General features: G+C 40.3%; 2 protein-coding genes across 2 annotated transcripts; one reads left to right on the plus strand and one right to left on the minus strand.

The window, feature by feature from the left end:
* Positions 1–1,197: 1,197 nt before the first annotated feature.
* On the minus strand, positions 1,198–21,167 carry LOC134671452 (signal recognition particle receptor subunit alpha homolog). The gene is made up of 12 exons (XM_063529311.1): positions 20,983–21,167; positions 18,697–18,949; positions 18,212–18,328; positions 17,227–17,350; positions 16,105–16,249; positions 14,320–14,449; positions 13,789–13,931; positions 11,520–11,675; positions 10,507–10,711; positions 10,103–10,239; positions 8,999–9,166; positions 1,198–8,405 (listed from the first exon to the last, which is right to left on the minus strand). Exons 1-12 carry the CDS (start codon positions 21,097–21,099, stop codon positions 8,280–8,282), a joined length of 1,821 nt encoding a protein of 606 aa, XP_063385381.1. The 5' UTR covers positions 21,100–21,167; the 3' UTR covers positions 1,198–8,279.
* Positions 21,168–21,686: 519 nt separating this feature from the next.
* On the plus strand, positions 21,687–26,012 carry LOC134671453 (26S proteasome non-ATPase regulatory subunit 1). Its single transcript, XM_063529312.1, has 2 exons — positions 21,687–22,336; positions 23,367–26,012. Exons 1-2 carry the CDS (start codon positions 21,817–21,819, stop codon positions 25,853–25,855), a joined length of 3,009 nt encoding a protein of 1,002 aa, XP_063385382.1. The 5' UTR covers positions 21,687–21,816; the 3' UTR covers positions 25,856–26,012.
* Positions 26,013–26,329: the final 317 nt, after the last annotated feature.

Consider the following 26,329-nt stretch of genomic DNA (forward strand, 5'->3'; position numbering starts at 1 on the left):
GATAAAAATATCAAAGGAAACATAGTTTACAGCTCTTAATAGTTAAATGGCCTTAAATGAGGTTCGATTGACAAGAAATTTAGGAGTGAAACTTCCGAATGACCTAACTTTTCAATACACACTTCAATAGTGGTTTCAATGTTACTAAAATGTGTGACCCAATTTCCAGTGAAGCGTGGACTGTCCGGTGAACAGTTTAGCGAAATGGACAGTATTCGGGATAATTAGGATGTGTGTAATGGGAGAGGTCAACTTAAATGCGTTACGCATTTGATTAAATAACGCGCTTCAATTTTGACGGGATGAATGGGCGTTACTTTGGCAAAGTTGTATCTGTGGAAATGTATATACAGGGTGTCCCAGAATTCGACGTCAAGCCGTAAACGGATGATAGACCAAGTCATAACAGTTATCATAAAAATACAAAAAAAAATCCAACTCATGTTTTTTAAAAATTATGGTCACTTTAAAAATTCACAAAAAAATCCACACCCTGTAATGGTTCTTTAACTCTAGTTACTACAAATTCCATAATCTATTCTAATTTTTTTATTATTGTGTAATCTTGAATAATTACAGGGTGTGGATTTTTTAGTGAATTTTTAAAGTGACCATAATTTTTAAAGAACATGAGTTGGATTTTTTTTTGTATTTTTATGATAACTGTTATGACTTGGTCTATCATCCGTTTACGGCTTGACGTCGAATTCTGGGACACCCTGTATGACTTATAGAGGGCTTAAGGACTTAAAGGCACAATTTCCGAGTCATCTAAAGCTAGACCGGTAGTTCGGTAACTTTGATTCCTTAAAATTTCTAATTTTATGGGGCCCATTGATAGTCCGCCGGCCGGTATCGGCCTGTCGGTTGTTCGGAACTGTCAAAATTTTCTTCTAACTGACAGGCCGATACCGTCCGGCGGACTGTTAATCAGTGGGCCCCTTTACATTATACTTTATTGTATATGTATAGATATATTAAATTTTTCATAAAACATACTTATTAAATACTTAGATTTAGATGTACATTTTTCTTAATGTTACACGACAACCCGTGTTATTTTAATAATTTAATGTAGGTAAACAAAGCAAATAATAACATCACCTTTTTTGTTTAAGAAGTTTCGTGTTTTCTTAATACATGTTAAAAGACTTAACACCTTTGTCATAAAAGATAATGAATAAAATAAAACAAAAGTTTATAAAAATTGTAACTTTATTTATATTTCATAGGATCAATATTGATAAAATTCCGAATAAAAGATACAAATAGGAATGAACGTAATTTTTTGTAAGACGCAACGAGTACAGTCGACTCGACAAATGTTTAATATCTTATATACAGCAATGCCAAGTTTATAAGATTGAAGATAATATACTTACATACATAGCATGGGCAGAATAGTTGTCCTAAAGTAAAGGCGCTAAGAACGAAGAATTGCGTACATTAACCCGCCTGTTCCTATAGGCCCCGTCAGCCTCGTGCATGAACTATAGGGGGCAGCATAGGAGCCGTAAGATTTTTGGCGAAATGTGTCGTTTATGCTTCCGATGTAGCCCACAAGATGGCAGAACCTACTATGCACAAGGAAACGTACCGACGAGAACGGTAGATGGTAGCACTTGCTTTGGTAATGTACATGTGCGCATATGTTTCCGATTCAGGCCACAAGATGGCAGACCCTCCAACGCGCACGGTCCCTATATATATCTACATATATTGCTGTCCCGCCCATAGCGAGCGCCGCAAGCAGGATAGTAATATAACTATGCGGGTGCGTTAGAGTCAGGGTCAGGCGAGTTAATGTACTTAATTCTTCGTGTTAGCATCCTTACTTTAGAAAAAAAAGTGACCCTGATTTTTTTAACGCCGTTTATGTCTTTAAATCAGTAAGCTTTGCATTTTGTGACACAATGTTGAAAAAACTATTATATAATTAATGCTTTTATGCTTAGCAATAATGAATAAACCACAAGTATGGGTACAGTCGCCATCATATACATACATCATATTCATATCCATATATCATATTTGACGACCGGTCTGGCCTAGTGGGTAGTGACCCTGCCTATGAAGCCGATAGTCCCGGGTTCGAATCGTGGTAAGGGCATTTATTTGTATGATGATACAGATATTTGTTCCTGAGTCATGGTTGTTTTCTATGTATTTAAGTATTTATATATTATATATATCGTTGTCTGAGTACCCACAACACAAGCCTTCTTGAGCTTACTGTGGGGCTTAGTCAATTTGTGTAAAAATGTCCTATATTTATTTATTTATTTATTTATATATCGGATCACTATGGCCGCCCCGATATACCTGTTAGTGACTGTACATCATATTACGCTAAATGAATATCTTAGTAGGTACAGTCGACGTCAAAGATATGTTTACATTGTTTACACTTTTGCACTTTATGCCTTTGTAATAAGGCGAAAAATGTTAACATACCTCTGACGTTGACTGTACACGTTGTTCTAGCGTTTAACTGTTTTCACATCAGTGTCACTTCTATTATATCGGAAATACAATAAATACAATATTGAATACATATTCCTAAGAAAGCTGTATACAAACTATGCCAATAGGCTTCGGGCAGTGTTGGGGATCTAGCTTACAAGCCACTTCGATGCCGCGGGGCAAGGCACTGACAAAATACTATTTTATGGGACCGAAAACCTGCATTTAAGTTATTCCTTGTAAGTTTATTCATTTTAACCTTTTAAACGCCACAGACGGCAATTGACGTCAACGCAAAATCCTGACAAAGATGCCAAAGACGGCATTTGACGTCGATCGTTTTTTTATGAAAAACGAAAAACACCTCACTTTTAGGTTGGCATTATTTATTCACAAAACTTAATTTTACCCCCGTGGCGTCAGTGGCGCGGCAAATGAAAGCGCCGTTTGGCGTTCAAAAGGTTAAGTAAGGCGCCACGGCAGACCTCGTCGGAGATGGCGGGACGAGCTTGGCGCTTTTGATAGAGACTGGTGGGAGACTTCAGGGGACGGAGAAATAAGAGGGAGGCCTTTGCCACAGAATAAATAATAGTACTAGGTACAGAAGACTCACTCTCTAACAAAACGTGTCTGTTACGATCAGCACAGATATGGCCGCTAGATGGCGACAGCGCCACGCGCGGCTTATGGCCAGCCACCACAATTGGTGAACGGATGTACTTTTAGCTACCTGTAGCAAAGCGACAAAATCGCGGTGTGAGCCACGCATGCCTTTGCCCAGCAGTGGGACAATATAGGCTCATAATAATAATATGTAATAAGTTATTCATAAAAATCGGTATTTTAATTTTGAACAAGCAGACACGTCTGCGAACGATGCTATTAAGATTAGAATAAATTTAAAATTGGAAAAATTACTGTCTTGGGTGAGATTTGAACTCTCACTTGGAGTATCTATCCAGAGGCCGTGAGTTCAAGGCTCACTCAAGACGGTAATTTTTCCACTTTTAAATTTATTCTAAGATCGGTATCTAAGGCCTAACGAGGCTAAAATAAAGATTCAAATGCAATGGAAAGTCTTTTTATAGGACTTTGGGATAAAAACCGTACCCGTGGGTGGGACCGTGGTAAAAAATTATTTTGGTATTTTACCGTTTTTAATTTTGATACCGGTAAGTTTGTTATCAGGAAGTTGCGATATTTTAGATAGGGGTTATTTTTCGGTCCCTTTACAAATTGATATAATTTCTGAACATTTAAAAATATCCAGATAAAAACTGCCGGTTAAACATAAAATAATTATTATTAATAAATACATTTTGCGTCTTCAATTCATGCAAAGGCAATATTGGCAAACCATTTTTTAATAATATGGGACTGACTGTACTTTAGCATTGATTTAACCTCCTAAGGCCCAAGGTCCTACCTACAGTACTTATTCAGTTCGATTAAATTTAAGTCATATTCAATTGGAACAGAGTCGCATTTGTTTTTTTTCGTAAAATGTTCAAACAAAACCAAAATCAACTCTATTCCCTGCACTATAAGTTCGAAATTCAGTGACAAATTCTGGAATTTTTACATACTCGTATGTATGGCTGGGCCTTAGAAGGTTAAGTGACGTTCTATTATTATAAGTATGTTCCCAATACACAGATATTTGATAAACATGATTTAAAATTGAAATACAATCATAGTACAGTCAGTAGCAGAAATTACTAAGCGGGCGAGATCTCCAAAATGAAGTGAACACAATTTTATTGTTGAGAAAATAAGAGCGTGCGTATTGACTTCTGCCGCTGACTGTATCTACAGTCACGATTATAAAATGTGCCTAAGCGCTTTTTCATATGTCTTAAATATAATAACCCTGTTATTTCAAACGTCCGTAGGCTATGATGATCGCTTACTGACGGTGGGTCGTATGATTCTTTGCCACAAACGGAGTACCAAAAATAAGAAAAATTATAGATCATTATAATCGCGACTATAATACCTTTAGGTTGGTAGATAGATAGGTATAATACACATAACTTATATGACATTTTAAAATAACTTTCATACAACATTATACCTTAAAGGCAACCCGAAAAAAATCATAAGAAAATAAACATTTCATTTAGATAAACATAATTATTTTATTTCAACGAACTTCTTAAAATAATTAAAACCTTTACCATGGCGTAATTCATAATTACTAACCCCCATATTCATAAAACTTTACGGACCTGATTTAGTTAAATTATGTTTTGTCCCTTTCTTACAAATACATAAGTCAAAATGATAGATAAAGACAAACCATTATTAGCTAATTGATGTTTGTGGCGCGTTTATGAATAAGGGGGTAAAAATACATAAAATACATAATAGTGGTCTCATTATTATACATTACAAGATATAATCAGACATAAATGTACTTTGAGGGGAGAAGACACGATTGTCCTTAAAAGCAAAAGTGCTGTATACTTTCTCAAGATTGCCTCCCATGCCAAACATTACTCTGCACAATGGGAGAATAGCGATCATATTAGGAATTTGATATATACATAGTATGAATCTTCACAAATGATTTTTATCTTTTAAACTTTAGGCTTTACTCTTAAGACCCTAAGCTAAAAGCTACTGTTTCTTTTATGCGAGCGGTTTTGCTCTCGTATTAGACACGTGCCAAAGCAGCAATGCCGTTTAAACCGTTTACCCCTTACCCCGTTTACATGTCATGGACGTGTAACGTAGTAGTAGTAGTATATAGGTTCGGCTGTGTCTGGGTGTGGTCCCTGTTGAAGAAGTACTTACTTTGTTTTTTTTTCCCTTTCCCCTTACCCTTTACCCCGTTTACGTCATGGACGTGTAACGTAGTAGTAGTAGTATATAGGTTCGGCTGTGTTTGGGTGTTGTACCTTAAAAATGAAACGTGCGAGGAAAAATGTAAAAAAGGACATTGTGGTAACGAAACCAGTACCGATAGAGGAAGTGGAGGAGGAGGAGGAGGAGGAGGAACAGGAGAAAATGACAGCAGCCAATTCGGAAATGATGGTGATGGGGGTAGCACCGGAGCCGGAGACGGAATCAGAGGAGGAACAGGATCATACGGATTGGACCCAATTACGCAGCAACCTGACAACCAACTATGTTATGGAGTACAAGGGGTTGGGACAATTAATGGCGGCAGCGGCAAACTCGACGTACTATGGCGAAATGGACGACGAAGAACTTACAGTAACGGAGGAGGATCGTGCGAAAAAATTGGAGAAGACGCTGGAAGTGTGGAACAAGGAATATTTGGAGTCGGTACGTATAGACCAGGTGATGAGAGTGAAATTGCAACAGTTTATAACGGACCTTATAAACTCATCGCTGTGCATTATGGAACGAGAAGACGGCATTGGCACATCATATCTTCTTCTTCCTCGCGTTATCCCGGCATTTCGCCACGGCTCATGAGAACCTGGGGTCCGCTTGACAACTAATCCCATGATTTGACGTAGGCACTAGTTTTTACGAAAGCGACTGCCATCTGACCTTCCAACCCAGAGGGTAAACTAAGCCTTATTGGGATTAGTCCGGTTTCCTCACGATGTTTTCCTTCACTGAAAAGCGACTGGTAAATATCAAATGATATTTCGTACATAAGTTCCGAAAAACTCATTGGTACGAGCCGGGGTTTGAACCCGCGACCTCCAGATTGCAAGTCGCACGCTCTCACCGCTAGCCCACCAGCGCTTGCATTGGCACATCATATACGTATCTAAAAATAAACAGTGGGGATTTCACTCTAGGTTGGGAAGAATTATTCGAGAGAAACCCTACAAATGTGCCTCAATTAACTGTTTGGCTTATTTGGCTCTTTAAACGGAAGCAAGGTGGGCAGCACCTACGTTACAAGGATGTGCTTAAGCGCCACCTAACTGCCTGCGGTATACCACCTGACAAATGGGAGGAGCTTGCTTCTCAGCGGCCAGAATGGCGTTCCCGCGTTAAGATGAGCGTAAAGAACTTTGAAGACGCTCGTCTCATTGACCTTGATGCGAAACGTCAGATACGTAAATCCCGGCCGAAACCCTCCTATAATTATACTTACAATAATTCTGGTCAACTTTACTGTCCCACCTGCGATAGAGTTTTTAAAAGTAAGTTCGGCTTTGCCAGCCATATCAGAGCTCACGCTCGTAATTAGCTAGGGTCGCCGTTGCCGATTACGGCATGGATAACTATATTCCGGCAATGGTCGTCAAGTCTTACAGGATATTCTCACCGAAGAAATTATTAAGACTTGTCAGTGCGCAGGACATTCATGTGGAGTGGACCGCCTCGATCAATGGACGGAGGCGACATACAAAGATGATTGTACCGAAATTTGAAATTCAATATTTTACCTTCAAAGCACAGCACATAAAGACGGGAACGAGAGAATGGTGGATGCGCCTTGTCAAGCCTATACAAACAACATAAGTAAACGACCATGGCAACATGGAATTGAAATACAACCCCAAGACGGGAAAATTCTATGCGGAAGGGAAGACGGTACAGAATGTTCCATGGAGTAATACATATATTTGAACCTTAATACTATCACGATACAGTTGCTTTTTAAAGGAGATTGTTGCTTTGGCACGTGCCTAATGCGGGAGCGAAACCGCTCGCATAAAAGAAACAATAGCTTTTAGCTTAGGGTCTTAGGCGTAAAAATCATTTGAGAAAATGCATACTATGGAGTCTATAGACAGACGGTAGAGAATAACTGGGTGCCTAGCAAAGATGACATCGTTCGCAGAAGAGCACAGCGAAACGCTATCTGTCTCTATCGCACTATGGAAGAGTGATAGCGAGACAATAGCGTTTCGTTTTGTTTTCTGGGAACGATTGTCATCTTGGCTAGACCCCCTGTTTTCTACACAGGCAATGCTTGGCATCGTAGGCAATGTTAAGTAAGTGTACGGAAAGTGAATTTTTGTATTAAGTATATGTATATGTATGTCTGTCACATATAATTATATTTTTTAACAAAACATGATGCCAGGAATTGATAGTCTCTTGGTATTTGATCATACCTTTGTTTTTTACGCACTATAACTTGCGTTTCACGTTATTATGGGCCCGTATTTTATATTACTTTTTATTTGTGACCAATACTTTAGTTTATATTAGTAGTAGTACTTCGGGAAGTTAATTACTACAAAAAAGTCCTTGTAGAGCTGCCATCCAACCGGGTTTCCCCAATTATAAAATTTAGCATTCGCTTTTTGAGTTATACCCCGTTTTTTTAAACCCTTTAACGCATACGAAGACGATGGCAGATATTATATTCAACTCTATAGACAGCTAATAAAGTTCAAATTTGAACAAATATTTTTTATTACATGCAGTAAGGGTAAGGGGTTAAAATAGATTTTCTAACCTCAAAAGTAAAGGTAATTATTAAATAAACTTTTTCTTCCGAAATGCTAGGATTCCTATGATATTTAATATTACGGTACAATAATATATACGACATTACAAATATTATAATTCAGTGCATAGTTACTCAGATTTAATTGTGGACGAAAAAAGTTACCACTACTTTTGAGGTTATAATATTTCTAATCTGAAAAAAAAACGGGGTATAATTAGGGGTCTTTAATTTTTTTTCATGAAACATCTATGGTGTCCCTGGTAAAAACACGATTTGACAGAAACATTCAATTTTTTTCCGGTATATTAGGAAAATTAGAGTCAGTTGCACCAAAATAGACATTTTCACCGTTAAAACGTTCGTTAAATGTTATTGTATGGGAACCACGTGGTTGTTGTTTGGCAGTCCTTGGCAACAAACCTGGTTACTTCATGAGGGCGTGTACGACCGCGTTGGCGTTGAGGGCCTTGAGGTCCGTGTAGGTCTGGCCGGTGCCCACGAACACTATGGGCTGACCCGTGATGTACGTCATTGATATGGCCGCGCCGACCTGTTGATGAACAGTTTTAAATAAATAAATTAAATAAATATTGGGGACATCTTACACAAGTTACACAGATCGACCTAGCCCCAAACTAAGCATAGCTTGTACTATGGGTACTAGGCGACGATATAAACATACTTATATAGATAAATACATAGTTATATACATAGAAAACACCCATGACCCAGGAACACATATCTGTATTCATCACACAAATAAATGCCCTTACCAGGATTCGAACCCAGGACTATCGGCTCTTTTTGTCAAAAATATTTTTTGATACAATCTTTTATCGCTAACTGTACTTTTCTTTTAATAGGCAACTAATACTCATCGAGACAATCCTAACAAACCCAAACACAAGTAGGTTGCGTTGTTTCATCACAGAGTTCCTATGGCCACCTCCTGTCTCCATCATCAGATCAGCTCGATGGTACCATAATATTGCATTGTCATCCGATTTATACATGCATGCAAAATTTCAGCTCAATCGGAAACCGGGAAGTGGGTCAAATTTAACTTGCAATTGATTACAGACCGACAGACAGACAACGGTCAGGTGAAACTAAATAAAAGCTTGTAATAAAAGCAGACTATACCTTATCATCGATGGTATCAAACTTGGTAAGCACTATTCCGTCGATGGTGTGAGGGTTGGCGGTGGAGCTGTGGTCGGCGAGCGCCTGGTTGAACTTCACGAGCTGGTCGACGGCTTCATTGCCGACTAAAGCTTCGCCGACGAAAAGGACCATGTCTGGTTCATTTACCTGACAAATTCATGTGAAATTGGTTAGTGGATAGATCATAACATAACACGATGCACTCCTTAAGGGGCCCACAGATTACCAGTTCGCCGGACGATATCAGCCTGTCAGTTGTTCGGAGCTGTCAAATTTTGCGTTTAACTGACAGGCTGATATCGTCCGGCGAACTGGTAATCAGTGGGCTTATAAGTGTATTCTGAATGACAAGTAATAACCTATTCTATAAGGCGTACAGACATATCGCAATCATTTCATTTCGTTATATGTAAACTTATTTAATGACATAGTTTAGCGAGCCTTCATCGTTCATAAGAAAAAGTAGTGGATCCAATATACTACCCTGCGGCACACCTATATTTTTGCTTAGCAAAAAAGTTAATGTTTTAGTGTTTGTTACTTATTCATTGTCGACTCTTGTTCTCTAACCGTACGTCTTGAGCATTCGGTACGTCAGTGTAATATACTACGAGCCTTTTTGAGTCATATATTGCGGTCCATAAAGTCAAAAGCTTTACTATTTTCCAATAGCTATTATACAAAAGCAACCCTTTTATCAGAGCATTGGCTGGCAGCGGGCCTTATATCTTTGCAAGTTTTGTTACTTTTACATTGTCAGTTAAATGTATGGAGTGGTGGATGATGGTGCAAACAGCGACACTCCTAACTATACATCGGTGGACCTTATCACAAAAGGCATAAGGGTAAACAGTGTGGACGATGGTGTTCGGGATTCTTCGGAAGTCCTCCCCTCCTCTAAGATGACAACAGCCAACGCTGCAAGACCAGATTGCATACGACACTGACGAGCTCGCACGTACTTGCGTCCTTCTTAATTTTTGATTAAAATAAAGCGAAATTATGTAATTCATTATTTTCTACGATTAAACTAATCACCAAGAAAGCATTCTTTAATTGAAGAAACACTCAATCAGATGGTACCTTGATGAGCTTAGCCAACGCCCGCATGAGTGGCTCGTTGTCCTGCATGCGGCCCGCAGTATCGATGAGCACGACGTCGATCTTAGAGTCGGCCGCGTAGCGGATCGCTTCCATGGCTATACCGGCTGCGTCCTTGCCTGTAACAACATGTAATAATTTATACTTTAAATATATAAAAAAATAATTACTTGTAAATATGTCAAATTCCTTGCGAAAAAATCTTATTCAACCAGACAATTCTGCCCTCCTAAGATAAGGCCCGGACGGACGCTTCCGCCCGGGTGCCCCACATACGCTCTTCTCACAGCACGATCCTCCCCCCATCCTCCCCAGGTGACCAAGCCAGCGAAGTCGTGTGGCCGTGATCTCGCCAAAACACTGTACTTAAAACACGAATTACTAACCATAGCCCTTCTCATACAGCTGCACCATGGTCCTGGAATGGTTCTGCGACGGATGCAGCGCGTTGAGGTGTCTGGTGTGAGTGCGCAGCTGCTCTACTGCGCCTGCGCGGAACGTGTCGCACGCCGCGATCAGCACAGACATGTCGTTCTCGATCAGCCAGAAACAGATCTTTGCCAGATTGGTGGACTTGCCGACGCCGTTCACCTTAGGGATAAAGCAAAATAATAATAAGTAATATAATGTTTTTTATAATGTGTTTATAATTTTTTTTTATTGTTTTGTAAGTGTTTTTATATTTTACTTTTATATTCATATTATAATTAACCTAACTTAAGAAGAAAAATAAATAAAGAAAGTAATATAATATCTTGAGAGACTCTCGTTAGGTGGTTGGATCAAGGGTCAGATGCAGAAGGCGGTGATCTTGGCCACGGCGCGGATAGTCCGCCGGTTCCTCTCCGCGGCCCCGACCGCCGGCAGCCTGGGCCGTGCCCCGCTGCTGGCGGCATCCTAGGTTAGGTTTTTTTATAATGTGTTTATATGTATTTTTTATTGTTTTTTATGTGTTTTTGTATTTTAATTTTATATTCATGTTATAAAGAAAAATAAATAAAGAGTAATATAATAAAATAAAATGGCCCATATATCAGAAACAAAAACGGAACTATTTTAATACAACACGTCTGAAAAATATTGAATGATTAACCTTTTGAACGCCGCGCGTATCGTGCGCGGCGCGTCATCGTTAACCTTGCTGGAATGCACGAAGATTGATTTTTTTGTCCTAGATACCAGTGGCGGCGCGTCAAACATATCCATAGGCTAGCCGGGGCTAATTTGGCTTACATATTTCCTTTACAACTCTGCTCAAACGTCCAAAAACAGGCAAGCCGGTGGGAATCGGCTTTTATGGATGCGCCGCCACTGCTAGATACGTACTTCATCCATATTATGGGCATTTTGTTTCGGTTGATATAATTAGATTTTCAGATAAATCAAATAGTTAACTTACCCCACAGAACGCCATGACGTAAGGGCGTCCCTCCTGCTTGGCGTGCATGGCGTCCCGCAAGATGTCCACGCGGCGTCTGGGCGACAGGATCTGGACCAGCGACTCCGTCAGCGTAGCTTTTATGGTCTTGGCTACGCTGTCGAACGTGCCTAGGACCTGAAAAAAAAATGGCCTCCATGTTTAAAATTCATTTGTTTGCGTAAGATGTCCATCTTTGGGTCACGAATTTACATATTTGTACGAAATTTCAACTTAATTGATCCAGTACTTTTGGAGAAAATGGGCTGTGACAGACGGACAGATAGACGAGTGATCCTTTTTTTTTTTATTATTATGAATGGGCTTACTCATGGCCACAGACTAGCCGAGGCGTAGACGTGGCCTATAAGGGTTCCGTTTATCCTTTTGAGGTACGGAATCCTAAGAAACTGTAGTACCTAGTTTATAAGTAGCGAAATAAAATCGATCCTTATGATCAAATTATAAAAATTTTTCGTCACTTTGATGGTTGGCACATTCAACACTTACGGAATTAGTGATGACAAAGAGAATAGCGAGGCATTCCAATGGCACAGAAAACGTAATAGTATAGAGAATAGATAGTATATAGAGGGGTCCTGTCATAGTAAATTTTGTAGTCACCGTAAAATTACTGCCATCTATCGACACACGACTAAAACTCAAAATAAACACGTATACAATTATCAAAAAAATGTGTTTATATGGATAAATGATTTTATTATTTTTATATAACCCCCATGTTCATTCCCTGATATCTGCATATGTGTTAAAATTGTTAGAATAGAATAGAAATACTTTATTTGGTGTAAAACATAAAACTTAACCTATAATACATCTTATTCTAATATATTCTAACACCAAAATGGATGCCACTCAGCATATGCCGATGACTAAGATACTTAGTCATGGCGCTGGTTTTCAGGGCAACCAGGAAACACACAATAAAAATTAAAACAATAAAACAGGATAAAACCAATCTAACATGTGGGAGAAAGTGAGTTTAAACTATTAATAGACAAAAACAGTATCTGAGCTTAAACAATTAGAGAGCAGGTGAACATATTTGTTTGTAAACTTGAAGCAATTAAACATGAAAAAATTATAATAATAACATCTGGCATCGTACGTCAGCTCATGTGTTGGAATTTTGAAGATCAATTAAATAGTTTTTAATCTTACTTTTAAAAGTTGCTATTAAATATGGAACGGTGTCGTCACGCCATCTAGCCGAGCATAGGCCAAAGGTGTGTGCGCCATCTATCCGAGAATTACTTTTTCTTGATTTCCGGACACGTTTTTTTCTTAGACTTTATTCATCTTATACAAAGTTATATATGTCTTTGGTGGTGATTTTGACCCTGGAGCGGAGGAGCGCAGCGGTACGGGCAATATGGACACACTGCCGTATTCGCACTTCAAGATATTCACAAGAGACGACACGTACTAGATCCATTCTAGACACGTTATAGTTTAGATATCAACTATGTAGTTCTCTTTTGCAGCGCAATTCGGGCAACTAATGTCACTTTTACGTTAGATAGAGTAAGACATCTATTAGATGTGAATTCATGGATCTTTAAGTCATATCCTGTGGAAATCGTGCAAGAGTATCTCCAGAATCGCTGTCAAATTTGACAGGTTAGATCTTAAACATATCGTTATCGTATCTTGGTTATGTCTAAAGGATGTCTAATAGATGTCTATTTCAAAATCCGAATCGGGCCCACAGCTTAGCGGTAATGTTGTAGGTGGACTTGCTAAGGATACCTATGTTATTCCACCTGTCCAATGTGTATTTTGTCTCATATTTAATGAAAGAATGAGACGCAATGATATTCGATAGATGGAATACCACCCTAACGGCTCGGCCACGACATTGACCGACTTGCGACGGCGGCAGTGATAACCATAGGATGGACCGAGACATAGCGATCGGACCTTCCGTTCCCATCTATGATTGTCGCTCCCGCCGTCGCAAGTCGCTCAATGTCGTAGCCGAGCCGTGAGGCACTTACGGTCTTTTAACATTATTTTAATTTAATCGAATTTAAACTGTATACTAACATTGAATAATTTTACGGTTTAGACTCACTTGTTTTTACGCGATACACGGCCGTCGTGAACGCTGCTCGCACTGTTAGTGCTTGAGAAAGGAGACCTAGGCTCTCTGAAACATGTCGCGCGAGTGACTAAAAACAAGTGAGTCTAAACCGTAAAATTATTCAATATTTTAATATTTTTTATTTACCTTCCCCTCCAGCTTATTGGCCACGGACTCGCAGAGCTTGTTGGCGATGTCGGCCGCCACGTTCTTCGCTATGAGATGGTCGCGCATCTTGTCCAAAACCGGTTGCATGGCCTCCGCTGACAGAGCCTTGGAACCCACGAGACCTTGGGAAACAAAGAGATCTTTAAATCATTTATTAAGTAGAAACTTATTAAATACCAGTCGGGCGACAATCCTCCTTTCGGGCATTCTCGGCATGGCTCCGAGCAAATATTAAGGTTGGCACAACTTGACGTCCCTTTGCGTGCACGACCACAGATGACTTGAATTGCTTGTTCGCTACCGACGTAGTATTAAAATAAAACCAAGTCGGACTCGCCCTACGAGGGTTCCGTACTTAGTATTTGTTGTTTTAGCGGCAACAGAAATAATCAGTGAAAATTTCAACTGTCTAGCTATCAGGTTCATAAGATGCAGCCTGGTGACAGACAGACTCTAAGTAATAGGGTCCCGTTTTTACCTTTCGGGTACGGAACCCTAATAATAGCCTACCTTTGAAGATGCTGAACATGCCGCCGGTCTTCTTCGGGCTGGGAGCTGATTGCTCCTCCTCCTCTTCACTGCTGCTCTCCTCGGAGTCCACCTCCAGGTCGCGGATGGCGCCGGTCATTTTGCCCACCAGCTGTCAACATAAATGTATTAGTCAATTACAAAAGGTATTTCATCCAAAAGGCGCAGCATGTTGTCAGGGAAAACTTGAACTATGAAATTGAGAATACACCAATACACTTCACTTTTTATAAATTTGCATTTTTTTTAATGTTCGAATTTAAATTGTTGTGAGACATACTAACATTCAAGCTAACGCCGTAAAAGACCTAGACAACAGGATCAAGACAGGCTGGCTCAAGTGGAGGTCACTCTCTGGGGTCCTGTGTGACCCAAAAATTCCTATTCGAACTAAAGGCGCCGTATATAAGCAAGCGGTTAGACCGGCCATGCTATATGGGTCCGAGTGCTGGGGAGTCAGGAAAAGTGAAAACCAGAAAATACATGTTGCCGAAATGAAAATGCTACGATGGGCAGGAGGAGTTACGAGGCTAGACAAAATTCGGAACTCATACATTCGAGGGACTTTTAAAGTAGCTGATATAACACAAAAAATGCAGGAATGCCGTCTACGCTGGTATGGCCACGTCATGCGCAGAGACCTGGATCATATGACCAGAAAGGTCCTGGCCATAGATGAAGTGAAGAGGGGAAGAGGCCGCCCACCGACAACCTGGACAAGGACTATTAACAATGATATGCTGACGATGGGCTTAACGCCAGAACTGACTCAGAATCGCCACGACTGGCGCAAATGTATTAGGAGGGCTGACCCCGAATAGGGAAACAGCCAGGGGATTGATTGATTGTGAGACATACTAACATTGACATGTAGCGCGAGTGGCCTAAAACAAGTGAGTCTAAACCGTAAAAATTTTCAATGTTTTTTAATGTTATTTCTAATCAGATTCACGAGCTCTTTAGGTTCTAAAAGAAGAATAAAATTGCGAAAAATGTAGTTCTCCCCTTTGTGACTACATATAGATTGATATTACGATCGTCACTCATGTAAGACAACTATGTCTTCAGGCTTTTCTGTTCTGAATTCTAGCTCTGGAAGGGCCTAGCTCCTAAAGGTTTCTTGATACATCCCTCTGTGACGGTTGTCATACTTCTTATAATACTTGGGAATGGGGGTAATGTTCGTCTTCGGGCGGGTCTGTACTGAAGTTTAACCTCAGATTGATCCTAACCTTATGGAGCTAGGTAAAAGGTTTCTTCATACATTCTTTCTCCCCTTTGTGACTCTTATTGTAAACCCTATGGTTGACTTACATAAGTGTCGGCGATAATGTTGGTCTTCAGGCTTGTCTGTACTGAAGTTTAAGCTCTGATTGGTCCTAACCTTATGGAGCTAGGCAAAGGTTTCTTCATACATTCTTTCTCCCCTTTGTGACTATTATTGTAAACACTATGGTTGACTTACATGAGTCTCGGCGATAATGTTGGTCTTCAGGCTTGTCTGTACTGAAGTTTAAGCTCTGATTGGTCCTAACCTTATGGAGCTAGGCAAAGGTTTCTTCATAAATTCTTTCTCCCCTTTGTGACTTAATATAAACCCTATGGTTGACTCACATGAGTATCGGCGATAATGTTGGAGTCTTCAGGCTTGTCTGTACTGAAGTATAAGCTCTGATTAGTCTTAACCTTATGGAGCTAGGCAAAGGTTTCTTCATACATTCTTTCTCCCCTTTGTGACTATTATTGTAAACACTATGGTTGACTTACATGAGTATCGGCGATAATGTTGGAGTCTTCAGGCTTGTCTGTGCTAAAGTCAAGCTCTGGAAGGTCCCTAGTTCCACCTCCTAGCTCCCAGACACGGGGTTTCTTGGTGCGGTCCTTCTCCACTTTGGGACTTTTCGGAGATTTCCTGTAAAAAAATATGTAAATAAATTAAAAAAATACAAAAAACGAAATTGACAGTCTATAAGTAATTGACATCAAAAAATAAACGGACTTTAAAACGTTGTTCATATGTTTTAGTTCTTCAAATTTAGATGACAAAAACGTATCCACACTCCAAATCATTCACTTTTTGTATTATCCACATAAATGAGGTTGCTAAATAAAGCCCCGTAGGAAATTAACTACAGTTACACCAAGAAAAGTCTGCAGCGGTTTGGCAGCCCTCGCAGTGCCAGTGTTATTTTAATCGTTTCAATGAAATTATGACGTTTAAATAACACTTGCACTGCGTGGGCTATCAAAATCGCTGCAGACTTCTCCTCCGGCTTGTCGTTCGTCAACTTGTCAGTTCGTGAACCTTATTACAAAAGGCATAAGGTCCACCGACAGTCAAGAGTTGCTGTATGTACTCACTTGACCTCCTTCTTAGTCTTGTTGAGTGTCTGCGCGAGTTTAGCGCGGGCGGCCAACACGTCGCTGTCGTCCACTCCCGGCTCCTCCGGCTTGCCGTTCGTCAACTTGTCAGTTCGTAAACCTTATTACAAAAGGCATAAGGTCCAATGACAGTCAAGAGTTGCTGTATGTACTCACTTGACCTCCTTCTTGGTCTTGTTGAGTTTCTGCGCGAGTTTAGCGCGGGCGGCCAACACGTCGCTGTCGTCCTCTCCCGGCTCCTCCCGCTTGCCGTTCGTCAACTTGTCAGTTCGTAAACCTTATTACAAAAGGCATAAGGTCCAATGACAGTCAAGAGTTGCTGTATGTACTCACTTGACCTCCTTCTTGGTCTTGTTGAGTTTCTGCGCGAGTTTAGCGCGGGCGGCCAACACGTCGCTGTCGTCCTCTCCCGGCTCCTCCCGCTTGCCGTTCGTCAACTTGTCAGTTCGTAAACCTTATTACAAAAGGCATAAGGACCAATGACAGTCAAGAGTTGTATGTACTCACTTGACCTCCTTCTTGGTCTTGTTGAGTTTCTGCGCAAGTTTAGCGCGGGCGGCCAGCACGTCGGTGTCATCTTCCTCCGGCTCCTCCGGCTTGCCGTTCGTCAACTTGGCCTCCACTATCTTAACTGTTGAGCAAAAGGAAGTGAATTAATAAATATTGTTAAGACGATGGGGGATGTGACCGCTTCGCCATACAAAGGTAGTCCCCATTTTCCTCTGAATATTAGCACTATATAAAATATTTGTACGGAATTTGACTTATGTTAACCACACTGTTACTTATTACTAATAACTGATGAGTAAACGAACATTCTGTTTTGACGAAATCTAAGCTTTCTATAATGTGACGAAGCTTATGCTGTGGATCTGATGGTATGCTTATAAGGGTTCCGTACCCAAAGGGTAAAACGGGACCCTATTACTAAGACTTCGCTGTCCGTCCGTCCGTCCGTCTGTCACCAGGCTGTATCTCACGAACCGTGATAGCTAGATAGTTGAAATTTTCACAGATGAGTATTTCTGTTGCCGCTATAACAACAAATACTAAAAACAGAATAAAATTAAGATTTAAATGGGGCTCCCATACAACAAACGTGATTTCTGACCAAAGTTAAGCAACGTCGGGAGTGGTCAATACTTGGATGGGTGACCGTTTTGTTTTTGTTTTTTTTTTTGCATTATGGTACGGAACCCTTCGTGCGCGAGTCCGACTCGCACTTGCCCCGTTTTTTTTATGGTTAATAAAGTTTAACCAGACGCATCATATGATATTGTATTAGAAGCTTTTAAAATGTTATCTGAATTTTTTTTATCGCCCCAAAGTTTTATAAATCTTATAATAATCAAAAATCCACAAAAGGCAAAGGAAGGGGAATAGAATTGTTATTATACAATAAATTGTGTGAAAATATTTTCCATACTGTCAATATCTAGGGAGGAAAATGGAGGCTGTTTTGTATGGAGAAGCTTAAGTTTATAATATTTACCTGACTTCTTTCCCTTCTCCTCTCCTTTCCTCTCGATCATAGAGGCAACAGTCTTCTTGGACTTCTGAGAATCCTCAAACGTCCTCATTTGCTTAGGAATCTTAGCTTGGGATTTGGCTGCAACAATTTAAATAATATTCTTCAATAATTCAAACTTGTGAGTGGATGATAGACGTGCGAGTAAGTTCGCCCTAAGGGCTCATTAAGACGATGCGAGATCTCGCATGCGAGTTTCATTACATTGCGGTTTTTGATCGGTTGGTTTGACGTCACCAACAGTCCGCAATGTAACTAAAATCGCATGCGAGTTCGAGAACTATTGGGAATAAAAATTCCCAGTAGTTACCACCAAGCCGAGTTGGTTGGTTGGTAGTTACCGGTGGTAAAAGGTGGGAAAAAAATTCCCACTGGTAAGAACTTGGTGGTAACTAGTGGGAATAACCCATCTATTCCTGTGGATAAAATATTTATTACATATAACTTACCCCACTGTTCGCACCCCCTCAGCACTGCATCGAAGCACGCCTTAAAGTCAAAGTCCCCCATATGGTGCCCGACCTGCAGCTCGTTCTTGTACTTGTCCCGGAACTCCAGGTGCACGTCGTTAAGGAACTTGTCCACGTACGAGAGCTGCAGGATCCGCTGGTACGCGACCACGAACACCAGCTCAAACTCATTGTCCAGTTTGTATTGGAGCGTTAGGGAGTTGTGGTTGAACGTTGTGTTGCCTGAACGCTCCTGGAATATAAAAATAAAATCTTTGATTAGAGTTAGATGATACCAGAAAAAAATTATATGGTTGTCTGTAAAGTCGGTTTACGGACGATAATTTTGCGTAATCACGTCACAAGAAAACATTACATTACGTAACGTTACCATGGAGATCTATCCACAATGTGACACTTTTTCGTGCATGCTACCGGTGTTCATGTCACGTCATGTATCACGTCAAAAATAAATGTTTCATTTTTACCCTTTGGGTACGGAACCCTAATTAATATTTCTATCTAGAGAAAGAATGCTTAGCACAAGGAATTTTGTACACTGACTAACATACTCCTATCTCTATCGCACGCACATAATTATATTGCTGTCCTCTCCATGATGTTGGCTGTCAATGATACTGTGTGAGCAGGACAGCAATATAATTATGCGCATGCAATAGAGATAGTAACAGACAGGTCAATGTACGAAATTCTTTGTAGTAAATTCTTTAGTAACTACAAAATTAAACTATTAATTAACTAAGCTCAAACTAGAAATGTTAAATTGTAATGTTTATTAAACAAGGCTAACGCTAAGCATACATTAATAACCACTTACTTGGTTAATTAGATACAAATTAAATCAAATTACATAATTAACTCTATTGTGATTGAATATAGGTACATTTGGTATTTTATTTTTATTACAACAATTAACTTCAACTGATATAGTATTTAGTTATCTATTTAAAAGATACAATAATATAGACTGGCTATAGTTTGGTACACAAATTATGTTATCCATTTAAGTTTTTATTTAAAAGAGTATCAAGCAACTTAACTTGGATACTAATCACAATAGTGAATGTTTACTTCATATGTTCAAATAAATAAGTCATTTAATTCGCAAAAGTATTACCTACTTAAGAGTGGATATGCATTAAGTTGCACAAATGTATTTATTATTATTATTGTGTAGTTGTGGGCCTTTGAGTGTCGCATCAACTAGCATTGATCTATTGTGACGGCCCTTTAAAGTTCATTACTAATGCCAGTTGCATCCAGTAAGTTCCAGATTCTTTGGGCCGTAATGTTCTGTACGTCATAGAGTTACACTACGTGTCGCCCTAGGTAGGTACTTCTTTTTGACATTAGTGGTCCACAAGAGCAGAGAATGTACATTGCAGTCTCCTCTGACTCCTGACAGAACCTGCATGTTGCATCTTGTTTCTTGCCAATTTGAAACATATGTTTGTTCAACTTACAGTGTCCAGTCAGTATCCTGGTCACCGCGCAGGTTTTGTGCCTTTTGAGTCCTAAAAGCTCCTTAGGGGCTATTCATAAATTACATCATTTCAAATTGGGGGGGGGGGTCTGGACATCGAATAAGGGTAGCATGAAGTAGGAGGAAATGGGGTCATTTGAAGCATGATTTTTGGATGATTACAGGGGGGGTCAAAAATCGTCAAAAATCGATAACGTAATTTATGGACAGCCCCTTAGCAGTTTTGCTGTTGAACCCTTTGATCAGAGCTTTCGAGTGTTCTTGTCCTTTAACGAACTTTGCGCAAATGTATGTCACACTGAATACCTAAGTTAGGGTGGTGTTCCACCTGTCCAATTTATTTGTCCAATGTGCATTGCGTCTCACTCTTTCATTAGGCAAAATGTAAGACACAAATACACATTGGACCAAGGTATTAGACAGATGGAATAACATGTTGTGAATAAACCAATGGTTCTTATAAATTAGGCATTTGTTTGAAACATACATTAAAAAAACGAATGTATGGATAGCAATGTACATGTCGTAAATTAAGTAATACCTCGAGATAAGGATAATATTACTACGCATATTGTAAACAGGAAAATATGGAAATTTCCCCAATGATGGAAAGTCTATATTGTAATGAGTATGAATAATGTATACAAGTCATAACGAGCCCTCTTCTCCATAGAGAATTATGGCTATTAAGGGCTCAGTTTATCCACGTAAACGCGAATACATTAATTAGATTAAGATCAAGGTCTGCAAGAACGAATGTTGTAAGGTAAAGTATAACTTACTTGCAGTATAACGCTGCGTATCAGCGCATTCACGGACGGTGAAAATATTTCACTCGTGCCCTGAAAACACCATAGCACTATTCCTCCTTTACTGAAGATGCTGAACAGATCCAACATTTTATATAATTATTTGAAAACAGGCGTTATTGAACAGATGTTTCTACGTGCTACGAACTTTGCGAATTGACAATACACGACACGACACTGACATAAAGTTGACAACTCACAGTACGTGTTCGAAAACATCTGAATTATTTACACATTATTTTTTTATGTCTGTCTGTAATATATTGTGTTTTTCGTTCTGCAAATCAAATAAATAATAATTGTCAAATATACAGAAACTATGAGTTGTTAAAATATGTCCCTATTTATGACTAATCAATAATTATTACGAGCATTGTAGTGGTTTATTTTAAAAGCCCGGTTTTTGAACGAAGCCATGTAGATTGTCTATGGAATTCCTTCGCAGGTGTTGCAACACCGTAAATTCAAAAATCTACCATTATCAATGAAAGTTGAATATGACCTAAGTTATGGTACGAGTGACGTTGAAAGTTAAAATAATACTAATAATTCAATTATTTTGCTATAAGTATTTTTATTATTTTAAGTCTAAAAATTATTATATGAAATAAACGATATTTTGGATGTTCTACTATATCATAGTAAATTTTTAGTAGTGTAACATACAATACTCTACATTGTTTATGAAACAAGAAATTTGTCAATTCATCCCGACTCGCGTTCTCATTTTTATAACAAAGAAAGTGTTTATTGATATAAACCCGAGATATATTAGTTTTAGTTAAAGTTAAGTTTTAAAAGATCAAGATGAATATTACTTCCGCCGCGGGGATTATATCCCTGCTCGACGAGCCGATGCCAGAGGTGAAAGAGTTCGCATTGAAAAGATTGGACAACATCGTCGATGAATTTTGGCCCGAGATCTCAGAGTCAATTGAGAAGATCGAGATTCTTCACGAAGATAAAGTGTTTTCTCAGCACCAGCTAGCGGCGTTGGTGGCGAGTAAGGTGTATTATCATTTGGGAGCGTTTGAGGATTCATTGACGTACGCATTAGGCGCTGGAGATTTGTTTGATGTCAATGCACGGAACGAATATGTGGATACAACGATCGCGAAGGCGATTGATTTTTACACACAGAAGCGGAAGGTTTTGTTCGTGGATAGTGGAGCGGAGAATATTGACCCTCGGTTGGAGGCCATAGTGAACCGGATGTTCCAACGATGCCTCGACGACGGGCAGTACAGGCAGGCCCTGGGCTTGGCGCTGGAGACGAGGCGGATGGACATCTTCGAGGAGTCTATTATGAAGTCTGATGACATTGCAGGTTTGTTGTTTTTTGTTTGTCACATCTAACATGTAGATATCAACCTATATACCTACTTACAAGAAAGTGATGTTTCTGAGTTTTTCGTAATTTATCTACTTATTATTATGAACTTGAAATACTACTGTAGCGCCCTTACCTGGCTGCAAGTCCATTTTTGCAAAACGACAGTTCTCATACCAATCCGCTTATCTGTACAGTCGCCATCAGATATATCGGAGCGGCCAAGGTGTTCACAATAGCTGAACATGCACTCTAACGCCCTGACAATAGAGGCGTGTTCAGATATTTGTTAGCGCCTTAGCCGCTCCGATATATCTGATGGCGACTGTACAACAAAGTTTACACGAAAACAAATATATACCGGATGACATTTTTTGATTGTAGAAAAACCTTATGCAGTGGTTGAAAAATCTAAACTATGATAAAACATAGGCTTTACTTCAAGGACATGCTATATGTTTTTCAAAATAAACAATTAACACACATACACACATATGCACACATACATGCACGCACACTCTGAATTAACACAAGGATATTTATTCAAACAAGAAATACATGCAATATAAACAAAAAAAAAACAATTATAAACTAAAATTCAAAAGTATATAAAGCTACAACTAAATTAACTACTAAACTAAAATAACCTATAAACAAAAAACTGGCTCCAGTTCCGTGCCTTGGGGCAGGGTGCCAAACTCTGACTTAATGAATTTATGCATGTAATGTTGAAATTGTAGTTATATACTGTTCCGCTATGTAAATAGTTTCGTTTATTTTGGAAACAGCTATTGTAAACCTTAAATAGAAGAGCGGGGTTTCCTGACACAGATGTATGCTATTCATCTACTAGGAAATTCCAGCCATATTTTGTAATTGTAATTTGTTTGTTATCACAATATAAACAAATATCCAAGCTTTCACATTTGTAACATTGAGTAGAATTAGAAGATATATACCCAAGAGAACTAAGTGCTAAATTGTATACCTATTACTTTTAATATCACCTCTCTTTTTTTATTTTCAGGCATGCTCCAATATGCCTTCCAAGTGGCAATGAGCCTCCTCCAAAACAGAGGTTTCCGCAGCACAGTTCTCCGCTCCCTCGTCGGTCTCTACCGTGGCCTCAATATCCCCGACTATGTCAACATGTGTCAATGCCTAATATTCCTTGAAGACCCTCTCTCCGTCGCTGAAATTCTAGATAAATTGACACATGGTCCCACAGAGTCAGTTCTCATGGCATATCAAATAGCTTTTGATTTGTATGATTCAGCTACACAACAGTTCCTAGGTAGGGTCTTACAGGCTTTAAGAAGCACTGCTCCTATACCTAGCGCACTTGGAGGTAAGCCCCAGCCACAAGGAGGACCTTTCCCCGAGACTTCAACAGCTATGGAAGTTGACACACCAGCGGAAGAGTCTAAAAAACCAGTTAGAGACATTGAAAGTTTGAACGACGAGGAAAAGGAACATCAAAGGAGGGTAGAAAAACTGATCTCTATTCTCGGAGGTGATGTTTCCATTGGTTTACAGTTACAGTTCTTGATCAGATCTAATCATGCTGATATGCTCATATTGAAGAACACGAAAGATGCTATCAGAGTCTCTATTTGCCACACTGCCACAGTTATTGCTAATGCTTTCATGCATGCAGGAACCACTAGCGATCAGTTCCTAAGGGATAACCTCGAATGGTTAGCAAGAGCTACGAACTGGGCTAAATTAACAGTCACAGCCTCTCTCGGAGTCATCCACAGGGGACATGAAGGGGAATCCTTAGCCCTCATGCAGTCTTACCTTCCTAAAGAAGCCGGGCCTTCTTCTGGGTATTCTGAAGGTGGTGGCTTGTATGCCCTCGGTCTGATCCACGCTAATCACGGCGCGAACATCATTGACTATCTTTTAACGCAATTAAAAGATGCGCAGAATGAAATGGTGCGTCACGGTGGATGCCTCGGTTTAGGATTAGCCGCGATGGGAAGCCATAGACAGGATGTCTATGAGCAATTGAAGTTCAATCTGTATCAAGATGATGCTGTGACAGGCGAAGCCGCAGGTATCGCCATGGGTATGGTCATGCTTGGGTCAAGGCATGCTGCAGCTATTGAGGATATGGTGGCATATGCTCAGGAAACTCAGCATGAGAAGATTCTACGCGGTTTGGCAGTCGGAATCTCCTTCACCATGTATGGAAGACTTGAAGAGGCTGATGCTCTAGTTCAGCAGCTGTTAAGAGACAAGGATCCGCTGCTCCGCCGCGCCGGGTGCTACACAATCGCAACGGCCTACTGTGGTACTGGTAACAATGATTCCATCAGGACTCTCCTCCACGTGGCCGTGTCTGACGTAAACGATGATGTCCGCCGCGCCGCCGTCACAGCCCTTGGCTTCTTACTCTTCAGGACTCCTGAACAATGTCCCTCGGTTGTCTCACTTTTAGCCGAATCCTACAACCCTCACGTTCGTTACGGAGCCGCGATGGCGCTCGGTATCGCCTGCGCCGGCACTGGCAATCGCGAGGCCATCGGCCTCCTCGAACCGATGGTCAAATTCGACCCCGTAAACTTCGTCCGACAGGGCGCTCTCATAGCGTCCGCTATGATCCTCATCCAACAAACCGAAGCCCTCTGCCCGAAGGTCACCTACTTCAGGCAACTCTACGCGCAAGTCATCTCAAACAAGCATGAAGACGTCATGGCTAAATTTGGCGCTATCCTCGCCCAGGGCATCATCGACGCCGGAGGCCGCAACATGACTGTCTCCCTCCAGAACAGAACGGGCCACATGAACATGCTTGCTGTAGTCGGAATGTTGGTGTTCACGCAATATTGGTATTGGTTCCCGCTCGCCCACTGCCTGTCCTTAGCTTTCACGCCTACTTGCCTGATTGCGCTGAATTCTGATCTGAAAATGCCGCAGATGGACATCAAATCTAACTCGAAACCTTCTCTATACGCATACCCAGCGCCGTTAGAAGAAAAGAAACGCGAGGAGCGCGAACGCGTGACCACCGCCGTTCTTAGTATTGCTGCGGCTCGCGCCAGGCGCCGGGCGCACGGCGGAGACACCGCTAGCGCCTCAAGCAGTGGAACATCCACCTTAAAAATGGAAGTCGACGAGGAAGAAAAAAAGTCCTCTTCGAAGTCCCCAAACCCGAACATAACTGTCCATGTTGTCAAGAACGAGAAGGATTCCGCCTCTACTTCGAAGGAATCCAAGAAGGACGAAAAAGAAGAAGACAAGGAGACCAAGGAGAAAAAGGAACCGGAACCGACCTTCGAGATCCTAAACAACCCCGCCAGGATCATGCGGCAGCAACTCAAGAATATTACCATAGTTGAGGGCTCCGGATTCACCCCACTGAAGGACATAACTATTGGTGGCATTGTCATGCTGAACCATTCCGGAGACGGAGAACAAGTCCTGGTCGAACCGGTAGCCGCCTTCGGCCCCAAGACGGAGGAGGAAAAAGAACCTGAACCCCCAGAACCTTTCGAGTACTTGGACGACTGATATACTCTCTTCGATTAATGTTCTTAAATTAGTAAATAGGACTATTATGAATCACTGTGAAATGTATTGAAAAGTTATGATACTAATATAGAATTGTGCAAGTACCTTTAATAACTAAAATTATTGTGATTCCGTGAAATAAAAATTATAACTTTGACCGTTTGTTTCTTTTATCCTCAGTCATTTTCATGATTTGCGCTGTGTAGGTACGGTTTGGGTACGGACAGCAAAAGTAACTAAGCAAGCGAGGTATTTAAATCTGAACTTCATGCGTTCATTCGGAGGTCTACCGCGAACACTGAAGTTCGCAAATTGCGGACATTTTTCACTTTTACTAGTTTTACTCCTATTAATTAAGGCGTAGTTAGACCGATAGACTAATAACCTCTAATTACGCCTTCATTGGAGTAAAAGAGAAAGATCCCCGCAATTTGCGAATTTCGGTTTTCGCGGTAGCCCCTCTGTATTTTGTGC

This window comes from Cydia fagiglandana, chromosome 15 (genome assembly GCF_963556715.1).
Source record: "Cydia fagiglandana chromosome 15, ilCydFagi1.1, whole genome shotgun sequence".
Lineage (NCBI taxonomy): Eukaryota > Metazoa > Arthropoda > Insecta > Lepidoptera > Tortricidae > Cydia > Cydia fagiglandana.

What these genes read in the sequence shown, in the direction of transcription:
- LOC134671453 (XM_063529312.1), top strand. Translation starts at nt 21,817, where the DNA reads ATGAATATTACTTCCGCCGCGGGGATTATATCCCTGCTCGACGAGCCG. An exon ending in GAAGTCTGATGACATTGCAG is followed by an intron (nt 22,337 to 23,366) that starts GTTTGTTGTTTT and finishes TTTTATTTTCAG; the next exon opens with GCATGCTCCAATATGCCTTC.
- LOC134671452 (XM_063529311.1), bottom strand. Translation starts at nt 21,099, where the DNA reads ATGTTGGATCTGTTCAGCATCTTCAGTAAAGGAGGAATAGTGCTATGG. An exon ending in ACGTCATGGCGTTCTGTGGG is followed by an intron (nt 10,712 to 11,519) that starts GTAAGTTAACTA and finishes TTTATCCCTAAG; the next exon opens with GTGAACGGCGTCGGCAAGTC. An exon ending in GCTGTATGAGAAGGGCTATG is followed by an intron (nt 10,240 to 10,506) that starts GTTAGTAATTCG and finishes ATGTTGTTACAG; the next exon opens with GCAAGGACGCAGCCGGTATA.